Here is a 20652-nt window from a genome sequence, read left to right as displayed (position 1 = left end):
GAAAAAAACATCCTCACGTTTAAAGTTGCCTTGCTTGAGCTGCGAGACTCAGGCAGATTCAAATATTTCTCGACCGGCCGCAACGACCAATCAGCACTTGGGAAGCTTTAATTTTTCAGCCAATGAAAAGAGGAGAGGCGGAGTTAGGATTCCCGGTTTGAGACGTTCTTAAGTCAATAGCCGGGAGACCAGAAAGCGACGGTCTCCGCCCTTGGATACGCTCCGGCCAGAGACAACATCGGAGGAGATCCTGGAGCGACTGAACTAGTGATCCAAGTAACGCCGCATGGCTGGGATTAAAGGGGTCGTAAAGGAACCATTGGACCCAGTCAGTCAGAACAAGATCTTCACTGAGACGGTCCGGAAAGAGCTGCGATGCCAGCGCCTGCATACCGAGTATGCGTTAAACCCACTCATGAAAGGCAAGTGCGCGGTTTTGTCAAATACAGGTAGTCCTCGATTTACAAGGGTTCATTTAGTGACCGTTCAAAGTAACAAGGGCACTGAAAAAGTGATTTGTGGTGATTTTTCACACTTAACGACCGCCGCAGGATTCCCCACATTCACATGTTCAAAATCCAGGTGCCTGGCATGTGGTTCATGTTTACGACACTTGCAAAGTCCTGGGGGCATGTGATCAGCTTTTGCGACCTTCTAACAAACAAAAGTCAACAGGGAAAGCAGAATCACTTAACAAACACAGTACCATCAACTGCATTGGCATCCTTCAGTCTCAAGAGACTATGGTATCGTCCTCTGGAAAGAGGTCCTAAAACAGCATCTAGTGTGACTAAAAAGGCCAATTCGAGAGTGGCACTCTCAACAACGGCAGTGGTTCACTTAACAACTGTGGTGAGAAAAATTGTAAAATGGGGAAAAGCTCACTTAATGAATATTTCACTCGGCAACATAAATTTTGGGTCGTAACTCGACTACGTGTATTGCTCCCTTTCCCTTCCTTTTTTTAACGTATCCTAGCCATTGAATGTAATAAACACCTGATGTAGGCCATACTGATATGAAAAGGGAGTGGGACAAAACAATGATAAAGATCTGGCTGAAATCATGGGTTCTCTATGCATGTTTTTGGTTCTGCAAAAGTCAGCATTTCAAACTAAATGTTCCCAAACAAAGCAAGGTAAGGAGAAATATTAACTTTCTTATTCTTTTATGGTAGTCTAAAGCAAAGTTTAAGAGTGCCTTAATTTGAAGATCAGCAATAGCTAATTTCATAATCTTCCTTTTGCTCTCCAGTTCATGCCTTAACTGGGAAACCTGCCTCTTGGCATGATAACTTAGAGGAACCTGAAGATGGTAAGACACATTTTTTTTAATTGCAGTTTGTTATGGATGCCACTGATATTTTATTATTATGGTTGGTTGCAAGTGAGCCAGATGTTTAGACTGGTATCAGTATTATTACTATCCGTTCACAAAACTGTGAAGTCACAGCTGCCAGTCCTTTAACTTTCATATGCAGTTTTTCACAAGCACCTAGGATGTCTTAATTTTATTATGGTTCATCGTAGTTAGCCAGATGTTCAGATTGGATGTGGCATTTTTGTCCACCTATTAAGCCCTTTCCAAGGACCTGGGATAGGCAGTGTGGATGTTTGGTGATATTACAGACATTGTCACAAGATGTAAGCTGTTCCAAGTAAAGCTGGGTTTTTCAATTGATTTATGGTGAATTTGTCAATGCCGATGGTGCTCGTTGTTTTGGGATTGCACCCAAGGCACCTATTACTAATGGTACTTCCTTTGTTTTCTTAAAAGTTCAAAAAAGCGCTTACATGTCCTGTCTTTAAAATGGTGCCATAAAATTTGGCTACAGCCCTTTTATTCACACAAGCCTATTTCAATCATATTATTCCCTTTTGGGTTAACTAAACATTGTGTAAAATTCTGCAAAGAAATTAGGGCATGAGGTAAGGGGGGGGAAGAGAAAATATAACTAAATCTACTTTGCAGGATCCACTCTGGGTCGGTCACTGGGACCAGAGGTTTAGTCTTCAAAGCTGTTGGCCTCGTGCTGGAGCCCATCCTCAGGGAACGTCTCTCTCATCAGAATGTGAAACAAAACACAAACACAAATCTAAAAGTACTCTAAAATGAAAAGTGAGCACCTTAGATGGGTGTAAGAGTTGCTTCTTGGCCGAGATCAAGTGCGGAACTTTTTTTTGTCTCCCACATTTTCAAACAAGTATCTTCTGCAATATTTTGTATGTCTATAAATTATACAACGTATTGTTTAAAACTTAATAGCAGGATAGAAGATTTCTTGGAATTGGAAGGGAACCAGATGCCAAGCAAAATCAATTTTCAGAAGGACAAAATCTAGATCAGAATGAGAATCCATGACACAAAAATATGAGCATGTTATTGGATAGAAATTATTCATGAACTACAATTTTGCATTAAAAACAGGAAAAGGTTAAATGCATAGTTTCACACTGAAGTATTATGTCAAAAGGAATGTATGTCTTGCATTTTTGCTTCATTAAACATACAAGATATAAACGCCTGCCAAAACTGCTTAGCTTTCTCCCAGAAAGAACAATTAAAGCAATTTAATAAACTAAAATTTTATGCGGTTGGTGTTCTATTTTATGTCAGTCATCTTGTGACAGTATTTCTTGAATAGCATACTATATACGGTATTCCAAAGTTAAAAAAAATACCTAATACTGGATACAGATCTGTAAAAGATATGCAAACCAAAATACCATTAAATGTTCAATAGAACACACTATTTACATAAACTATTTATATAACTAAGTAACCTAGTTCCACACATCTACTATTTCAACCCACCTAATTGAAACTACCTAATAATTACTGTCAATGCTTTAACTCAACAGCTAAATTCCTAAAGCTTATTCATCATGCTGCACTTGAGCCACCCAAGAAATACGCAGAACCACAATGTGAAAGTCAGGAAATTGGTTGGTTTTCCACACCGTTGGTAAGTAGGATTTCAGGGCGAGCTAAATATTGTGGGACAAGTGCCACCCCAAATTTTGAAGTACTGTCATGATTAAGATGAGCCTTCCCAGGAAAATGATACCATTTTGAAACATTAGAATCATGAGGAAAGCCTTCAAAGGGTTCATGTAGCATCAAATGGGTTATCAGATGAGAGGAAGTTATATTGAAGCATCCAACATTTTGTTCCTTCTTTTATTTCAATACTCTTATGTTATAATCATATTCTCTTTCACAGATCAGTATCAACCGGAACGATACTAGGCTGCACTTCCCAAGTCGGAGCACTGAAATCAGCAGGTACATGGCTGCTCTGTGGCGCCTGAAGCAGATGACCAAAAGTAAATAAGGACATAGTAACATCGCGGGATCTTACTGTAAAGATGTTAAACTTTCATTTAGGATTTCTGCCCTGCAAGATTATCATCTTGTCATTGTAATTGGTTATTTTAAGAAAGTAAGCTGTCTTGCTCTTTGAACTTTTAGCGGTTGCAATAAACTTGTTCCCAAATTGTGTGTGTGTGCTTCATAAGATACCTAGGCAATGAATTTCTTATCCATAACTACGCCATCTCTCCGAGTACTTATATGCATGAGTGATCAATGCACAATTCATGAGATGGCGCAGTGGTTAGGGTGCAGTACTGCAGCTACTTTAGCTGACTGCTAGTTCAAATCTCACCGGCTCAAGGTTGACTCAGCCTTCCATCCTTCCGAGGTGGGTAAAATGAGGACCCAGATTGTTGGGAGCAATATGCTATTTAGTATACTGTCTTTGGTGTAAGCCGCCCAGAGTCCTCGGAGAGTGAGCGGCATAGAAATACGAATAATAAAAAAATAATAAATGATACTCAAAGGGTGGGAGCAATCGAGTGCCATTATGTGAAGGAAGTAATGAAGAGGTCAAACATGGGCGCTACTGCCATACTTGCAGGCCCTACATTGCTTTTGCATGATAGGCAAAGAATTGGAAGACTTTGATATCCTCCCCAATTATTCCAGTATGCATCTTTCCAAACCTTGAAGAAGGAGGATGAACCCATCGATAATTTTTAATTCATTTAAGGAATTTTCAAACTAGTCTGAAAGGAAAGGCAACAAAAAGCATCTATTTGTCATTTGTGTGTGAATAGTATTGTGCTCAGGATCAAACAGAAACATCTGCCATGCCACAGCACACCCATAACCAGGGAGGTTCACATTCCATATCTGTTCATGGTTATATGCCAATATTGTGTATGGAGCTGGGCTCAAAATGTCATTCCATTTCCAATCCTGATCACGAACGGCTCTTAATTTTCTGCCTCATCTTTTTGCCAGGCCTCTTCTGAAAAGAGAGGGAAAAAAATATAGAATTCACTAGTCTTACCAGAATAGTCATACTTGCTCCTCTAGTGATGCAATTGTAGCATGTAATAACCCAACTGTAACTTACTTTGGCACCCTTTTTTCCTGCTTTTCCACTTCCCTTCTTATGGGCTTTGCTAGCACGGAAGCTGGACACATCATTGTAGCTTTCCTTGGTGTTCCATTTGGACCCTTTCTTTCTGCCACCAAAGCCAAATTTCTGATTCTTGTAGCGTCTTTTTGCATTTGGTCTGAAAGAAAAGACAAGATGTCAGTCACGACTAGGTATTTGTTCCTACAAATAAAAAAAAGAAAGAAACTTTGGCCCATACATGTTCTGTTTCTTCAAAATAGCCAAATATTACACTTTCTGCCAGACTCGGTTTCAGTAAACATTCCTCTTAATCTAGCAAAAAGACTATTCAATCTCTATTCAATATCATTTTCTAAATGCTAGATGTCAGCACCTGATTTAAATTTTCTCCATATGTACAAGTCGCAACATAGTTCTGTTTTATAAGACAGTTCTTGCATTTTGGAAATTCAGGTTTTAAATGTTCATATTTATGATATTCCGTATTTTTCGGTGTATAAGACGCACTCCACCCCCCCCACCCCCAAAAAAGTGGGTGGAAATGTCTGTGTCTTATACAGCAAATGTTGCCCAAGCTCCACCCACCCGCTGGCCCCCAGCCTTTGGCCTCTGCCTCCCAGCAATTTGCTTCCTTGCAGCAAGCAGCATGGTCAGTTTCAGCATAGCCTGATTTAGCACGAGCAGCTGATTGGCGGTTGGATCTGCCTCCCAGAATCCCGCCTATCAGCTGTTTCAGGCTGCAGGTATCACCACCACTGCTGCCTATTGCTGCCTCCGCACGCCCCATTTTCAGCCTGTTTCAAGTGGCGGGGATTACCGCTGCTCCACCAATCCCCGCCGCCTGGAACGGGTCGAAAATGGGGTGCACGGAGGCCAAAAACGGGAAACACAGAGGCTGAAAATGGAGCGCATGGAGGCGACGGTGGCAATCCCCACAGCCTAGAACAGCTGATAGGTGGGATTCTGAGAGGCAGATCCAACCGCAAATCAGCTGCTTGTGCTAAACCAGGCTGTGCTGAAGCTGACCAGACTGTTTGCTGCAAGGAGGCAAATTGCTGGGAAGGCAGAGGCAGATTTTTTTTTTCTTGTTTTCCTCCCCAAAAATAATCCGGAGCATCTTATAGTCCAAAAAATACGGTAATTCATTTTAGATGATTTTATACATGATGCTCACTCCTTTATTTCGTTCAGTTATTAAGGCTTCTAAAAGACACTTTTTAAAAGTCTTGAAAATGATAGAGAGTGCATACAATCACTGACAGCCCCCCAAATAAAGAAATTGCACCACAGAAATTATGATAACCTTTCTTCGTGGATCAACCTTTGCTCTTGGTTGTGTGGACAGCCACTTGTCTGAAATGGTATAGACCAGAGGTCTCCAACCATGAAGACCCCTGGTATAGACTCCCCTGCTCATGTAGGGAGTTGGACTACATGACATCCAAGATCCCTTCCAAATCTTCTATTTTATTCTATTCCATTCCATTTTATTACAAAAGACTCATATTCAGAACAAAGATGCACTTCATTCTTACCCCTTCTTTATTGGCTGTCTCTCTGTTCCTTCCTTCTTCTTCTGAGGTTCAGATGATTTTTCACCTTCCAGGAATTCCAGCTTGTCCAAGAGACCTTACATGAAAAAAGGAATAAGTGGCTACAGCCTTCTGGCGCTCTTAACCCTTGGATCCCAAAGTTCTATAATATTTTATGCATATCAAACCAAATTTAAAGAAAGTTATTCTATGGTTATCTTAACATAAAGAAGCATTTACTTTTTAGAAAGTCCCAAATACATCCAATCACTGACTACCAAATGACATAACATTGAGCTTGTTAAATTTACAGTGATCTTACTAGATTCCCAAATCTATCAACCAGAAAATGGATCAGACAGTATTTTGAGGTGAGCATCTCTGAAACTGGTAGTTTGTTTTAAGTTCATAAGCCAATTATTCACAAAATAGCCACTCTTCTGTCCTCAAATTTTCTTTATTTCAGCTGTCTATATGAAAAGGTCAGCTGACTGATGCAGCTATTAAACAAGGCTTACAGAGCCACTGAAATCTGTCGGTGGCTACAATCCACATTCTACTTTTTCTTTTTTTTGTAGTGAATTAATAGAATGGAGAAAAGTAGGCAAAAGGAGAAAGTCTGCAGAAAATCAGAAGTCTGCAGAAAAACTATGAACAGAAGCAAGTGACCATAGCTGACATTTAATGGAGGATCCCTTATCAGTTAACATAGGTACTGATTGTCCAGTTGTAAATATAAAACTGTTACCAACATATAGTTGGTTCGATGATTCAGCCATAGCAGACTATTTACTGGCACAACAAGCCTTTATTAAGCAGCTGATGCTGAAACTCATGTTTTCTTGTTATCACAGCTTCTTACTCTTTTTCTAAAATTGAGAGGTGGGAAGGAAGTGACTCACCCTTCTGATATTTTTTGACTGCATTCAACATTGTGGACTTCTCTTTCTGTCTCTTCTGCAACACGTCAATTTGAATCTATCAACAAGAAAATCAAACATGAGCCTTGCTCTCCCTTGTACCTGAACTTTTCCAAAATTTTCCAATTTTATGGATTTGCAGATATATATGGTTCTCATATAGCTTCTGAGGAATTCTGTCTCTTGACTGAAAATCTTCCAAGCAAAACAGTTTGAATGAATTGAAAAGATTTTTGTCATCCAACTGCAAGTGTACCTGTTTGCCGTATTTTCTTAGGGCACGGAGTTGTTTGGCCTTTTCAGACTTTTCCATAGATTCTTTTTTGCTCTTCAGCTTTTCACGAATCTAATGCAAAACAATATGGTTTTTGTTGTTATTTTTTTAGCAGATGAAAGCATACTCCTACTGTTTAGACATGACAAAGACTTTTTCAGGTTTTTGTAACAATGCTACAGCATTTTAAATATGTTATTAAATTTTATCATCACTTTGCATCTTCAGGGCCTATTCTGACAAGGTTCACCAGCATTTCACACTAGGCAAGATAGCCATGTCAGAATACATATCCAACCATAACACATAATAGTCAAAGCAAAAAGCTATTTTAAGCACACAAATACATATTCAATGCCCCAAATGTATTATAACTTTAGATGGCAACTTTCACTAACTTAAGGACCACACTAGCTTCACACTGCACGTCACTCCAAAACTGAGTGGAGCCATATCCCAATATAACTTAATTTTAATCTTTTAAAAAAATTTGAAAATAAAATAAAAGCTGTCCTCTCTTTCTTTATCAATAAGGGACATTGTAGGACTGAATCCCCCCTTTTTGTAGAAATCTCCCCTAAAAACACTATAGTATTTGCTGCCTTGAATTACATATAAAATAATAAAGGTGGGATAAAAATCTAATCTATAAATAAAAGCTAAATGGATATTTCTAAGGGGGAGAGGTAAACTCCCCACAGGGAAAAAGATCAGCCTGAATTATAAGGGGGAAATGAAGAAATGAGATAGGTTTCATTTATTAAAATGTTTAGCCCACCAAAGTTGCCAAGACTTCAGGTAGCTCAGATAAAAGTTGATAAAAAACATAAAAGCATGAACAGAAACATTAAATACAATGCATTATGTCTTAAAATTAATAATCTAAGATATTGTGAAAACTAAACATTGTTTTTACATATCTGTTTCCTGTTTTTTCCAGTAGATGTTCACTTGTTTTATTTTAGATATTCACTGGCATAAATAATACTAACTATAAATTTCCATATGAAACTATTTCGCATATATATAAAATAGAAAGATAAGTAGATGATTAAAAGCTATGGAATAAATAAAAGACCAAAGGTACAATATTAATTTCAATATTGTTACCAAGGAGGATTCAGCATAACTATATACAATATAATTCCATAGAAGTAATAAAATCTAACAACTTATTCTGTATGTTCTAAAAAGGAATTTAGAGAAGTAGAAATATGACTCCAATAGTAAATTCCTAGTAATATTCTGTGCTAAAACAATAAACAGCATATCTCAAAATAACTAAACAACAATACAGGTCTATGTCCTATTGGTCCCATTATCTTTTATCAAGAATGAGTGAAGGAAGAGCACTGCAGGATAGCAAGGTAACAGGACCTTCTATATTACAGGACTTTTAGCTGCATAAATTATGCTACAGTATATAACTTTAACTATTAGTTATGTGAAGATTAGGAGGCTTAATGTTACTCTTGTCAATTATGTAAACATATCACATTAATTCCCACTTCTACATTCCTGTGCAAGCTTTGAAACCAATATCTTCAAAATTCTAGAACAGATGTGACACAAGTTTCTCTCCCACAGAGCAACGCTCATTAATAATGACAGCTAGAAGAGGTGTGAAATTGAAGACTTATAAATCTTACTTTTTGCATCTGCTGATCGGTTTTTGCCATCTCTGCAAAATAATCATCAGGCCGCCTTGTGGGGATTTTAAACTGATGTAACCGAGGTAACGCTTCCAGAACAGAGGCTTGGGCTTGATGATAACTGGGGAAATCAGAACCAACATTACTATTTCTAATCAGTGGCTAAATATTCCAAAAAATTCAGGATTTGTGGCCTATTAAACATACACTTCACTGAAATAAAAAATATCTAATCTAGCTGCCTTTTCCAGCTGAAATCATTGCTGCTATGGAGGCACTCAAGAGGTAAGCTTTTTAATATGCATTGTCAAACAACTGCAGCTATACAAATAGTGTCAATATGCTAATAAGTTGTTACATGTGCAGTGGGAAGTAAAAGAACTTATTATTAACATTATATCAACATATAGCTTATACATAGTGTGATGGACCAGTTAACACACATTATTAAGCTATATTACTTTTGTTTCGTATATAAGAATCCATTCATTATGGATTAGTGTCCTATGTCGACCTGTCTAGCACTTCATATGAACTCATACTGTATCATCTATTGTGCATGAGAATGAAACAAAGGCTGCATATAAGACTCCCAGCATAAGAGAAACTTTTGCCTTATACATTAAGACTTACAAGTTCATTTCTCTTTTAAAGTCATCTTCAGGGTCAACAGAATCCTTTTCAACTATGTTCTTAGAAGCTGCACCTGTGACATTTGTTTGCAGCGGAGAGGTAATATCAAGCCTTTCGACCCAGGACAGGTTTCTTTGGAATTCAGACAAGCATCGTTTCAATCCATCCTAGGAAGATCATATTAATTCTACATAACCACAATGCTTAGATGTTTCTCCATATCAGTTAATACATCATATTATCCAAACTACCACTCAGAATGGTTGCAGATGATATTCATTTTAAAGCAAGCAATATGATTTTGCACTAACACACCAATTTCTCTCAAAAAGCCAGATTCCAGTTATATGCCCATCAGACAAAATGTGCAATATTTAAAAATTCTAATCAATGAATGTTAGGTATTCTGAGTTTAAGATCTTCCTAACAAAGATCTACAGTACATAGAAAATGTAGTGCTTTGTTACACTGGCAGCATGCTCCACTAGTCTCTATTACGTTCGTATTACGTTCATATTATGGTATAGTACGTTCATAATATACCAAACTGAAAACACTGTACCTTTATAAATGGAATATTTTACTTGCCAACATTTTTAACTTTTTTTTTTTTCAAAAATCAAGGAGTTAAAGCTTGTAACCAATCAACGACACCTAATCTAAAAGGCTGGACACACCGAGCTGTCAGATAAATAGACGCAACCCTTGAATGCTTGGTGTTGAATTTAGAATTCCAATTCAGTGTACTAAAAGGCTGATGTTTAAAAATACGAAGTAAACATTGAGTTGTTCAAAAACAACCAAAAAAGTGCAAACAACTGATATCATAGTACTTACCACATTATTAAAGGTTTTTGGTCGTCCCTCCAACACAATATTTAAGCCCGGTTTCAATGAACCTTTAGCAAAGGCTTCCTGAAGCTACATTGAAAAAAGGTAGTATTTATGTTAACACATTACAAAATTAATATATACAAATATAAAACTGATCCCATTGATAATAGAAGTGAGCATGTGACGTCAAAGCACATAAATGAGCACACAAGGGAAAAGAAACACTTGGTCAGTGATTTCCAAGCTATAGCATTTATCCTGATGCCACATGAGCATTTCTGGTTTAGATTAGATACTATGTATTGCACTGTGCAATTCTTAAGTGTGGCACAGTAACTAATACTGTCATTAACACAGTTAATATGCAAACCTAAACTCACTATACCTTCAGGCACAGCCCCTTAACCTATTTGGGATAACAAACTGTTTTAATTATTACTAAGATAATTCAGCCTCATCTTAGTGACAATTGGTCAACCTTATCTGGCCTCAGACCCTAAAAAGGGTAAGATTACAGGGAGACAATCAAGGAATTCTATGGTTGCAGGTACATTCCTGCAGAAAGACAATGACAAACCATTTCTATACCCATTCATGGTTGAGTTAATGTAGTCATCATGGGTTAAGTTCTAATCAAGGATATCATTATCTTAATACAATATAGCAAGTCATGATAATACAAAAATGGAAACATGTGCATAGTTACATCACAACACAATTACCATCTTTATGTACAGTACTTGCATACCAATGTCTAATTGTCAGTTATCTCCCTTACAGATGTCCCAAAGGTGCTTTTTCAGGAGGCAACTAGACTTTGTTTTTTCTTTGAAGACGTTTTCTTTGTATCCTCAGAGTCAGCGATAAACCTCCAAGTGCTTCATCAACCCTCTAAAACAGGGGTTGCCAATCTTTCAGACCTCAGGGACTACTAAATTCGTAATTTTAAATCCCACAGACCACTAATATCATTTTTTTAAAAAAAAGATAAATAGTATTTAGTGCAATATAAAAAATGCAAATTATTTTTCTGTAGACCACCAAAATTTTCTCACGGACCACCAGTGATCCTCAGGACTACCAGTTGGTGACCGCTGCTCTAAAAGGATGCAAATGACCAGCTGTCCGCAAGGAATATAAATCCTTCCATTCCCCACCATCTAGTCAGAGCTGAAGAAGCTTTAACAGATTAACAGAGTTGGAAGGGACCTTGTAGCTCTTCTAGGCCAACCCTGCCCCTCCCCCCACGCCCAAGCAGGAGACCCTACACCATTTCTGACAAATGGCAATCCAGTCTCTTCTTGAAAGCTTCCAATGATGAAGCTCCTCCAACTTCTGGAGAAGCGAAACATCTTCAAAGAAAAACCAAGAAAGTCCAGTTGCCTCCTGAAAAAGCACTTTTGGGACAACCATGACCTGGATGACTGAGAATCTCTATAGACTCTCCCTTACAGATATCTCTACCTTTACGATAATCATGTTTTGAATATTTGAAACACCTTGTATAAATATTAAATAGAATTATTTTAGCTATTTAAATAAACACATATCTCTGATTACAATGCAGCTACAAGTAATCTAAAGCAGCTATAAATTTTAAGATTATTGAAATTGTGTATAATTGTCCTAGACAAATTAAAGCAGAATAATAGAGTTGGAAGGGACCTTGGAGGTTTTCTAGTCCAACCCCCTGCTCAGGCAGGTCCTATATCATTTCAGGCAAATAGTTGTCCAACTGCTTAAAGACCTCCAAAGCACTGTTCCAAAACAGCAGTGCTCCATATCAGCCTGCATTTATCAATTCACACAAGATCATTTAAAATTCAGCTTAAATGTTAATTTAATGTTTCATTCCTATAGTTTACACACTACTAGAATATTGGGGTATTTCTCAGGTGCCAAACATACCTCTTGATCTGCTATAACAGATTCTTCAGAATCAGAGGATAATGACAATTCTTGCTCCATTGCTATGGGCGGCATCTTAGACTGCTTTTTGAGATGTTTGGATTTTGCCTCCAAGCTACATCAAAACCAAGAAAATAATCAGACAACATACTGCAAATTCAAGCCATGGAACAAATTCAGAATTGGACTGCTAACTTCATCCTTCCCTCAGCAAGGCACAGACAATGTTAATTGATGAGGTTTTCCCCATCCATACATAAGCTCTATTAAATTAGGAGCTATTATGCATCAATGTTTAAAATAACTGTATACATGAAAAACAACATGTCAATTTCAATTTAACCTGGAAAGTATTTTTCTGTACATGACCTGTACAGGTCTGTACATTTGACCTGGACTCTTTTAAAAATAAGGATTCTACACTCTTTAACTATGATTATAGTTATAGAGCCAAGGTGGCGCAGTGGTTAGAGTGCTGTACTGCAGCTACTTCAGCTGACTGCTAGTTCAAGGTTGACTCAGACTACCATCCTTCCGAGGTGGGTAAAATGAGGACCCAGATTGTTGGGGGCAATATGCTATTTAGTATACTGTCCAGAGTCCTCGGAGAGTGGGCGGCATAGAAATATGATTAATAAATAAAAAATAAAATAATTATGCTTTATCAAACATAACTCTCAACTAATCTAAAACCTGATTTAATAGTTAAAAAGTACTATTGAACGTACTAAAGTGTTTAACTATCATAAAGTACTAAAAGTATTTGTGAAAAGTACTAAAGTGTTTTAACTATCATGACTTTGCTTTATATTTGTTTTAATCCAAGCCTCTATATAAGGAAATCCCCCTCCCCTTGGAACAGTCACTTTAAATTAAATGCAAAGGTATTCCATGTCATATCGGTATTTTGTAATTTCCATCTTTTTTTTTTTGCTTTGAAAATAAACAAAATACAAAACATGATCATCTACAGCCTATTGAATGTCCAATTACCCCTCTCTCTCCAATTATTAATTTTGCATTAAACCGAATCTAAAATTCCTTCCATTCTTCGGAATCCACTCCATTAACTATCTGCTTAAGAAATTCGATGCGGTCTCTATTTTAGATAAGCTATGATCGATGCTTTTGTTGTCTGCGAGCTTTAGATGTTTCTTTTTAAATTTCTAAAGGCGTCCTACTCACTTTGATCAACCGGTCCCCCGGTGAATTCAACTTAGCCCGAAAAAATGCCCCTTCAGCCATCCACCACGAGGAATTGTTAAAAAAAAAAAAGGGGGACTTCCGCTTTCCGTGGCTGTTCCATCTATTTCCGGTTCCGCTCCGCCAAATTGTTAGCCTTGTCCTGGGGACGCTGTCGCCATGGCAACCCCTTCTCTTCCCTCGCGCTCAGCCTTAGGGGCGCATCTTCTTCCTACTCTTTTCACGAGCGGGGCTGAGGTCCTGAGGGAGAATTCTGGGCAGTTGGTAGCAATTTTTGAAAACGGATCGGAGCGAGCAACGAACAGAAGGAGCGAGACCGACGAGAGTAGCCGAAGAGCCCCGTCCCAGGGAGGTTTATCCGTGAAGGGAAAGACCCCCTCCGCCTAATAAATCCTCTCCCGTTTGTCTCTCCTCTTTCTCACACAGCCTTCTGAATTCAGTCGCCATGTCAGTGATTGTGGCTCAGGCTCTCCACATCTTTGGGTTCCAGTCCCGTGTAGCAAATAATATTTGCTTTTTTGATGAGCAGATAATAGTCTACCCCGCGGGAAATAGCTGTGTGAAATACCACATAGAACAGAAATGGCAGAAGTTCATCCCAGGTAAATTAGCTAATCCCCCTCCCCCCTTTTCCCTCTATCATTTCTGATTCCGATACAAGAAGGGAGAAACCCAAAGGTGTTTTTTCAAGAGGCAACTGGATTTTCTGGTTTTTCTTTGAAGACGTTTCACTTCTCATCCAAGAAGCTTCTTCAGCCCTGAAGGGGAAAGTTCTACACCCTTGAAACTGTTTCCTTTGACTATAATACTCTTACAAAGAGATAATGGTTCTTATATATTGTTTGTTGTTTTCTCTCTTCGCTTGCAGGATTTAAATACAGGTGGTCCTCAATTTACAACAGTTCGTTTAGCGGCGGTTCAAAGTTACAATGGCACTGAACAATGTGATTAATGAGTATTTTTCACAGTTACGACCTTTGTAGCGTCCCTTTGATCGTGTGATCAAAATTCAGATACTTGGCAACTGGTTCATATTTATGACCATTGTTGTGTCCCAAGGTCATGTGATCACCTTTTGCAAACTTCTGACAAGCAAAGTCAATGGGGAAAACAGATTCATTTAGCAACCAGGCTACTAACTTCTCAGTTGCAGTGATTCACTTAATAACTATAGGCAAGAAAGATTGTAAAATGGGACAAACGTCCCATTTAACAAATGTCCCATTTAACAACAATTGGGCTCAATTGTGGTCATAAGTCAAGGACCACTATAAACTCATAAACTAACGAATTTGAAAACTTTAAAACTATGTATGGTGTTAAGTCCAATGTTAGTTGGTCTGAGAGAAAGTGACTGACCTTAAGTCACCAGTGAGCTTCCATGGATGAGAATAGATTACAACATGGGTCTCCAACATCATAATTCAACACATTAATCATACTGGCTCTCATAAGTAGCATATTGAGATAACAATTTGGGGGAAGATAGCTATTTTACATTATTCATTCTTTCCAAATGTGAGGTACAAAGTTTGTTTTCACTATACTGCTCATTTATCATCAGTGCTGATAAACAAAATACAGTAATATCTTTGTCTTTTACAATATACTTTACAGGTTAAATAAAAATATAGGCAATATGAACTTCCAGTTTACTTTTTTATGTTTACCAAGCTTCGGCTTTTGTTTAATATACTCAGGATTGGATGCTTTTGCTTCTGTTTATCTTCTGTTTACTGTCACAGTTGAATAACTGTTTATTGGAAATAGTTACATTCTTAAATCTTAGATTTAAATTAGTATAGTTAATACTGTAAAACTAGCCACAGTTGTTAGATTTGTATATAATATGATTATAGTAGTTTAAAACCTATATGAATTATTCCAGTTTTCATGTAAATATGCCAAAAAGGACAGGAGAAATTGTTTGAGGCCAAGCTAATTCAATTCACTTAAGTAATGTGAATTGCAAGGCACTAGAGTTAAATCTAAAGGAGGCAGTGATTTGCATGATCACAGTTAAATATGAGCCAATGATGAGCAAGTAAATTAAGAATTCTGTCAACAATTTCTATCTCTATTATAATGCAGAATTAGCATTGAAGAATTTTATGGATTTCTCATAATTTACTTAATTGCATTATTACTTGGAGATATATTAAAGTGTTTATTAGAAAATCAGGTGATTTATGTGGATAACCATAATATTGTAATTTGGTGCTATTTTGTCCCTAATCAAAATTTAACATTACGATGTTAAGCTTACAGGAATTTCATATTTTTGTCTATGTACTATGTAGGCTCAGAAAAAAGCCAAGGGATGCTTGCACTAGCAATAAGTCCCAATCGACGCTATCTGGCCATTTCAGAGACACTTCAAGATAAACCAGCTATCACAATTTATGAACTGTCATCCGTCCCATGCAAGAAGCGGAAGATTCTGAATACCTTTGATTTTGCTGTGCAGGAATTTATCAGCCTGGCTTTTTCTCCTGATTCCAAATATTTAGTGGCACAGGCAGGACCTCCTGAATCACAGCTTGCCTATTGGATGTGGGAAAAACAAAGAACAATGGCAATTATTAGGGTTGATGTTCAGAATAATCCTCTTTATCAAGTAAGTTGAAGATAAGTAATATCTTGGGAACAATTAAGTGTCAGTAACTATGTTGGCCCTCTGGGTACAGTATTGAAACAAATCTGTTACTGTAAAGATAGCTTCAGTGTGCAATTCCAGTTATCTCTATTCTGTATTTGTCTTGATACATCCAAAAATGGTAGAAATTTCAATAGTTTGCAGATTGGCAAACCTGGGACAGCTAGTTCTGTTGTTGCTGTCACTTGTATAACAATCCAAACATGGTATTGTCCTAATCCAAAAATTCTTGCTTGTGTTTTGGAGACATGACTGTCAATTTAACTAGATGATCTCTAAGGTATCTTCCAGCCCTTACATGATATAATTATGTGACTAATAGTGCTCACAATTAAAGTAAGAGTTTTATTTGAGTTTATGGACAGAGAATTATGTAACTATAAAGGAGCGTAGGATAAATATCATACTACTTATCTGAAATTTCCAATATTATTTGGAAATCTATTATTTTTTAATTACTATAGTTTGTTCGTTCTGTGATGATAATGTTGTCAAATCTTTATAGCCTAAAATTCTTATGTTCAGATCTTTTTGTCATTATTTTTTGGGTCAGTTTTTTATCTCCCACAAGATGCTATTGGACCCGGAGAAAAATGATTATTTTTATTATCATTGTTGTAATATTTAATTAAAAGCCATTATTTTTATTAAAATAATTAATAAAATATTTTAATGCATTCATTATATTTAAGTTGTGTGAAATTAGTTTTCTTTATTTTTGAACAGCTGAACAACTCTCTCCTCTAACTTGAGGTGGGTAGTGTAAAACATTAATGATGTAGTACTGAATTAAATTATATGTAGAACGACCGCAACAATTTTGCTTTTAACTAAATGGGGAACAATAATGTCTAAATATTTGAAAGACATCCTTTTCATGAGTGTGTAAAGGTTTCAGGCTAAGAAAAAAAATGCTGAACAAAAAGAAAAAAGTCTGATGATATAAAGTAATCAACTTGCATGACTGAGTATGAAGCCTTTGCCGAACCACTCCTCAGGGATAATGTTAGGTTTGCCCATTCATCCATCACCATATCATGTGTGAATGTGATCTTATTACACTTGGACTTATCACCAATTAATAGCATCCTGAGGTTCAGTATGTGCAGGAAATTGGCTTCCAGACCAGGAACTAGCCTAGCAGTGGAAATTTGCATAAGGTTGTTTCTTTTGTAAAAGAGGTCAGGCAAACATCTTTCTTATATTGTTTAAAAATTTAAAATTCTAAATAATTGGTTTTTTTCCTATGTTTTAGGAGCAAATGGCTCTCATTATAAGTCTATAATATTTAAACCATATTAATTTTTGTTTATGGGTTTTTTATTTAGCTATCATTACACAAAAAGCTGCTATGAATCAATCTGGATTTGGCGCCATACAAATCTAATAAATATATCTATACATGGTATAGAGAGTAGGAAAAATGACCTTGACAGAAATATACAGGAACTGGTACCATCGCAGCATCTGAAGGAAGAAATAGCAGACTGTAGATGGCTTTGTAAAGTGGAATCAACAACTCTGGCAGAATTAAGAGCTGATGAATATATTGGTTCTTCAATAATTTATTTTAAGACAAGGTGTTACAAAATTGTTTATACTTGTGATGGAGATGATAAGTCACATGAATACTTTTTCTTTTGCTATATTTTTAATTTTCTTTTTCTCTTCTGCACTTCTACTTTTTTTACTTTTCTGCCTTTTTCAGTTTATATATTTAATTGTTATAAATAAATTAATTTGATAATGTTAATGACATTACTATTTAAAAAATGAACAATTATACCAAGGCAAAGGTGGGTTGAAACATTTTTAGGTCCAGAATTATGAGTTAACATCCAGAAGTGATTCAGGTAGTTACTGGTACTTTCCTAATTCAGTGGAGTATAAGAAGGAAGAAGGGGCACTGAATAATTACATTTGCAAGATTCTGTTAACATACCGGTAGTCAATCCCAATAAAAATAAGTTTAGCCTTCCTGTGGATTTTTTGGTCTGGACTGCATAGTAAGGTTAACATACTGTATGTATATATACACACTAAATATAATAGAATGTGTTGTCCTTGATTTTAATCAATTAAATCAATTAGTTGAATTGCACATACAATAATAATTATCAAATGATTGTGTATGTGTGTTTGTTTTCAGGTGAGCTTCAATCCTCAGGATAATACTCAAGTCTGTGTCATAGGAAATGGTATTTTCAAGCTATACAAATACACAGAAGGATCCTTAAAGCAGACCAATTTCTTACGGGGAGAGCCCCAAAACTACTTGTCCCATGCCTGGCTATCTGAAGATAAAGTGATTGTGGGTACTGATATAGGCAAACTCTATTTATTTGATTCTGGTGATTTACGGTGGGAGACAAGTATTGAGCGGAAAGAGCCAACTGAAATGTTGAATGAAGAACCAGTTATAGAATCAGAAAGGTGAGATTTCTGCAAATTGTTTAATCAAAGATCAAAAATAAGCATAATTCAACGATTGGACTAAATCTCCAGTTTCTGATAAAGCTATACTATTATTATTGTACGATGACCTTGATTAAGTTATTATCTTTTGAGTATTTTGCTTCCAGGAAACGTTCTTGGTTTGTAAAATGTGTTTATTCAGAAATACTTTACTTTAAATCTTATACTTTAAATCTTAGAAATGTATACAGCACAGCAACTTTAAAATCACATATTGGGAAAACAACTATCTTAAAATAAAGGAGCACAATGGTTTTTTTTACACACTGTACAACAAATATTTGAAATTCTTAATTGCTCTCTTTGTCTCATTTACTTTTCAAGCCTCATTGAATTTCCTGTTACTAATTCCCCTGAGTACTCTACTGAGGCAGTTTCTGAAACTGAAGGGCAGCAGCAAACCTCTCTGCCCCGAGTCTCTGCTATTGCTGCATATTCCAAAGGATTTGCTTGCTCTGCTGGTCCAGGTATTGTTTTACTGTTTGAGAAATCAGATGAGAAGGATGGTTACCGAGAAAGTCGAGAGATTCGGGTACGTAAAAGTTATGAAGGGTATAATCCTTCATTTTGCTACTGTGAAACACTATTTCCCAGACCAGACTAGAAAAATTGATGTTTGGAAAGAGAAGACTGAAAGGGATGCTGCCAAACCAAACAAAAAACATACTATAGTGTTTGATAGTGACAAAGTTGTTATGTAATCCTCTCACCTAGTTCCGGTCCATCATATATGGTTAGTGATAGGGCCATACTTAAGAGAAAATTGTTCTGCTTATTTGTAGCACAAATGAATTGTGCACTGTGATTATTAGTCATCCCATAGAAATCAATATTCAAATTTTAAATATGGTGGTGCAGTGGTTAGAATGCAGTACTGCAGGCAAACTCCACCTACAGCCCGGAGTTCAATCCTTGAGGGGGTTCAGAGTTGACTCAGCCTTCCATCCTTTGGTAAAATGGTCAGTAAAATGGGGACCCAGATTGTTGAAAGCAATATGCTGACATAGTAAACTACTCAGAGAATGCTGAAAAGCACTATGGGGCAGTATATAAGTCTAAGTGCTATTGCTATTTAAGATGTGTTTTTAATTACTATTTTTCTGCAGAATTGCTGTAGGGATATATTTAAGGAAACAAAGTCTAATGTGGTTATTTTATTTTATAGATTCCTCAAGATCCATGCAGCAGTGATCCAAACCAATCAGATAAACAAGAGGTTGTGTGTATTGCCTTCAGCCCTGCAGAAGAGACACTTCTTATCAGCACAACTAAAAATCAGGTGTATTATCTTTCCATGTCATCAGCTGAGTTAACTAAAGTAAGTTATCTCAGAGCCCCCCTCTGAGGGAGATGGGAGGTTTAGAAATATAAATATAAATAAATAATAAGTTCAAACAATGAAAAGAAGTACTACACAGGCAACATTTAAAAATGTATTTCTGCAATGTAGAAACACTCTTAATAAGCGTGCATCAGACACATCCTCATGGTTGAGTTAAAATATTATTCACTACACTTCCAGTGAGCAGAAAATTTGCTGCTCCCACTAAAGATCCCTACCCTTTTACAGGTATTGTACCAACAAATATAATTACAGTGTTCTGGGCACATTAAGAGAGCCTCCACAGATTTCCCTCCCATCCCACAAAGTATTACCAGTTTGCAGAAAAATATCCACCAATCATACCTTAATATGGAATGAGGTTAGGGCAAGAGGCAACTTTTTAAAAATGGCTAGACACACTGCTTTTAAAAAAGATCAGAAATTCAGGTAATTGGCAGTATAACAATAAAATAACTCTTTACAATCCAGAAATTGGGGCATATTGTTTTGTTCATACATCGACATTTTATTTCTGAATTCAGCTTAAATTGCTAGTTCTTGTCTTTAAAGCCCTAAACATTTTGAGCTGGATTCATCCACTCGTAATAGATTCCATTTTAAGGTTGACAGCTCTTCAATATAAGAACAAATTGGCAGATATCCATAACCAGACTTTTCCAATAGGAGGGCTATTATGAAATATGCTTTCTGCTTGAACATCTATTAGGATTCTTTTAATACTGTGCTTGGATATTTGTTGAAAACCTTTTTCTTTTCATTTTTTTGAGTAATTTCATCTGTTTAAAACATGCAGC

At 36.7% G+C, this 20652-nt stretch overlaps 3 protein-coding genes across 4 annotated transcripts in view; 2 read left to right on the top strand and 1 right to left on the bottom strand.

Moving 5' to 3' along the window:
* The first annotated feature begins 202 nt into the window (after positions 1-202).
* CFAP144 (cilia and flagella associated protein 144) lies at positions 203-3490 on the top strand. Its single transcript, XM_070939642.1, has 4 exons — positions 203-422; positions 1255-1314; positions 2862-2965; positions 3224-3490. Exons 1-4 carry the CDS (start codon positions 287-289, stop codon positions 3332-3334), a joined length of 411 nt encoding a protein of 136 aa, XP_070795743.1. The 5' UTR covers positions 203-286; the 3' UTR covers positions 3335-3490.
* Positions 3491-4019: 529 nt separating this feature from the next.
* EBNA1BP2 (EBNA1 binding protein 2) lies at positions 4020-13439 on the bottom strand. Its single transcript, XM_070939641.1, has 10 exons — positions 13365-13439; positions 12180-12294; positions 10275-10358; positions 9438-9604; positions 8802-8925; positions 7135-7224; positions 6861-6936; positions 5962-6055; positions 4421-4583; positions 4020-4312 (listed from the first exon to the last, which is right to left on the bottom strand). Exons 2-10 carry the CDS (start codon positions 12252-12254, stop codon positions 4265-4267), a joined length of 921 nt encoding a protein of 306 aa, XP_070795742.1. The 5' UTR covers positions 12255-12294; positions 13365-13439; the 3' UTR covers positions 4020-4264.
* Positions 13440-13827: 388 nt separating this feature from the next.
* The window catches only part of CFAP57 (cilia and flagella associated protein 57), a 28134-nt gene continuing 21309 nt past the window's right edge, over positions 13828-20652 (top strand). For both annotated transcript variants that reach the window (XM_070939638.1, XM_070939639.1), the window contains exons 1-5: positions 13828-13984; positions 15683-15999; positions 18188-18471; positions 18838-19045; positions 19679-19831. In XM_070939638.1, the coding sequence (XP_070795739.1) occupies positions 13828-13984; positions 15683-15999; positions 18188-18471; positions 18838-19045; positions 19679-19831 (1119 nt within the window). The remainder of the gene's footprint in view (positions 13985-15682; positions 16000-18187; positions 18472-18837; positions 19046-19678; positions 19832-20652) is intronic.

This window comes from Pituophis catenifer, unplaced genomic scaffold (assembly GCF_029215685.1).
Source record: "Pituophis catenifer annectens isolate HBS135680 unplaced genomic scaffold, rPitCat1.0.hap2 SCAF_3, whole genome shotgun sequence".
In the NCBI taxonomy this organism is placed as follows: domain Eukaryota; kingdom Metazoa; phylum Chordata; class Lepidosauria; order Squamata; family Colubridae; genus Pituophis; species Pituophis catenifer.
This window is presented reverse-complemented; position numbering and strand designations above follow the sequence as displayed.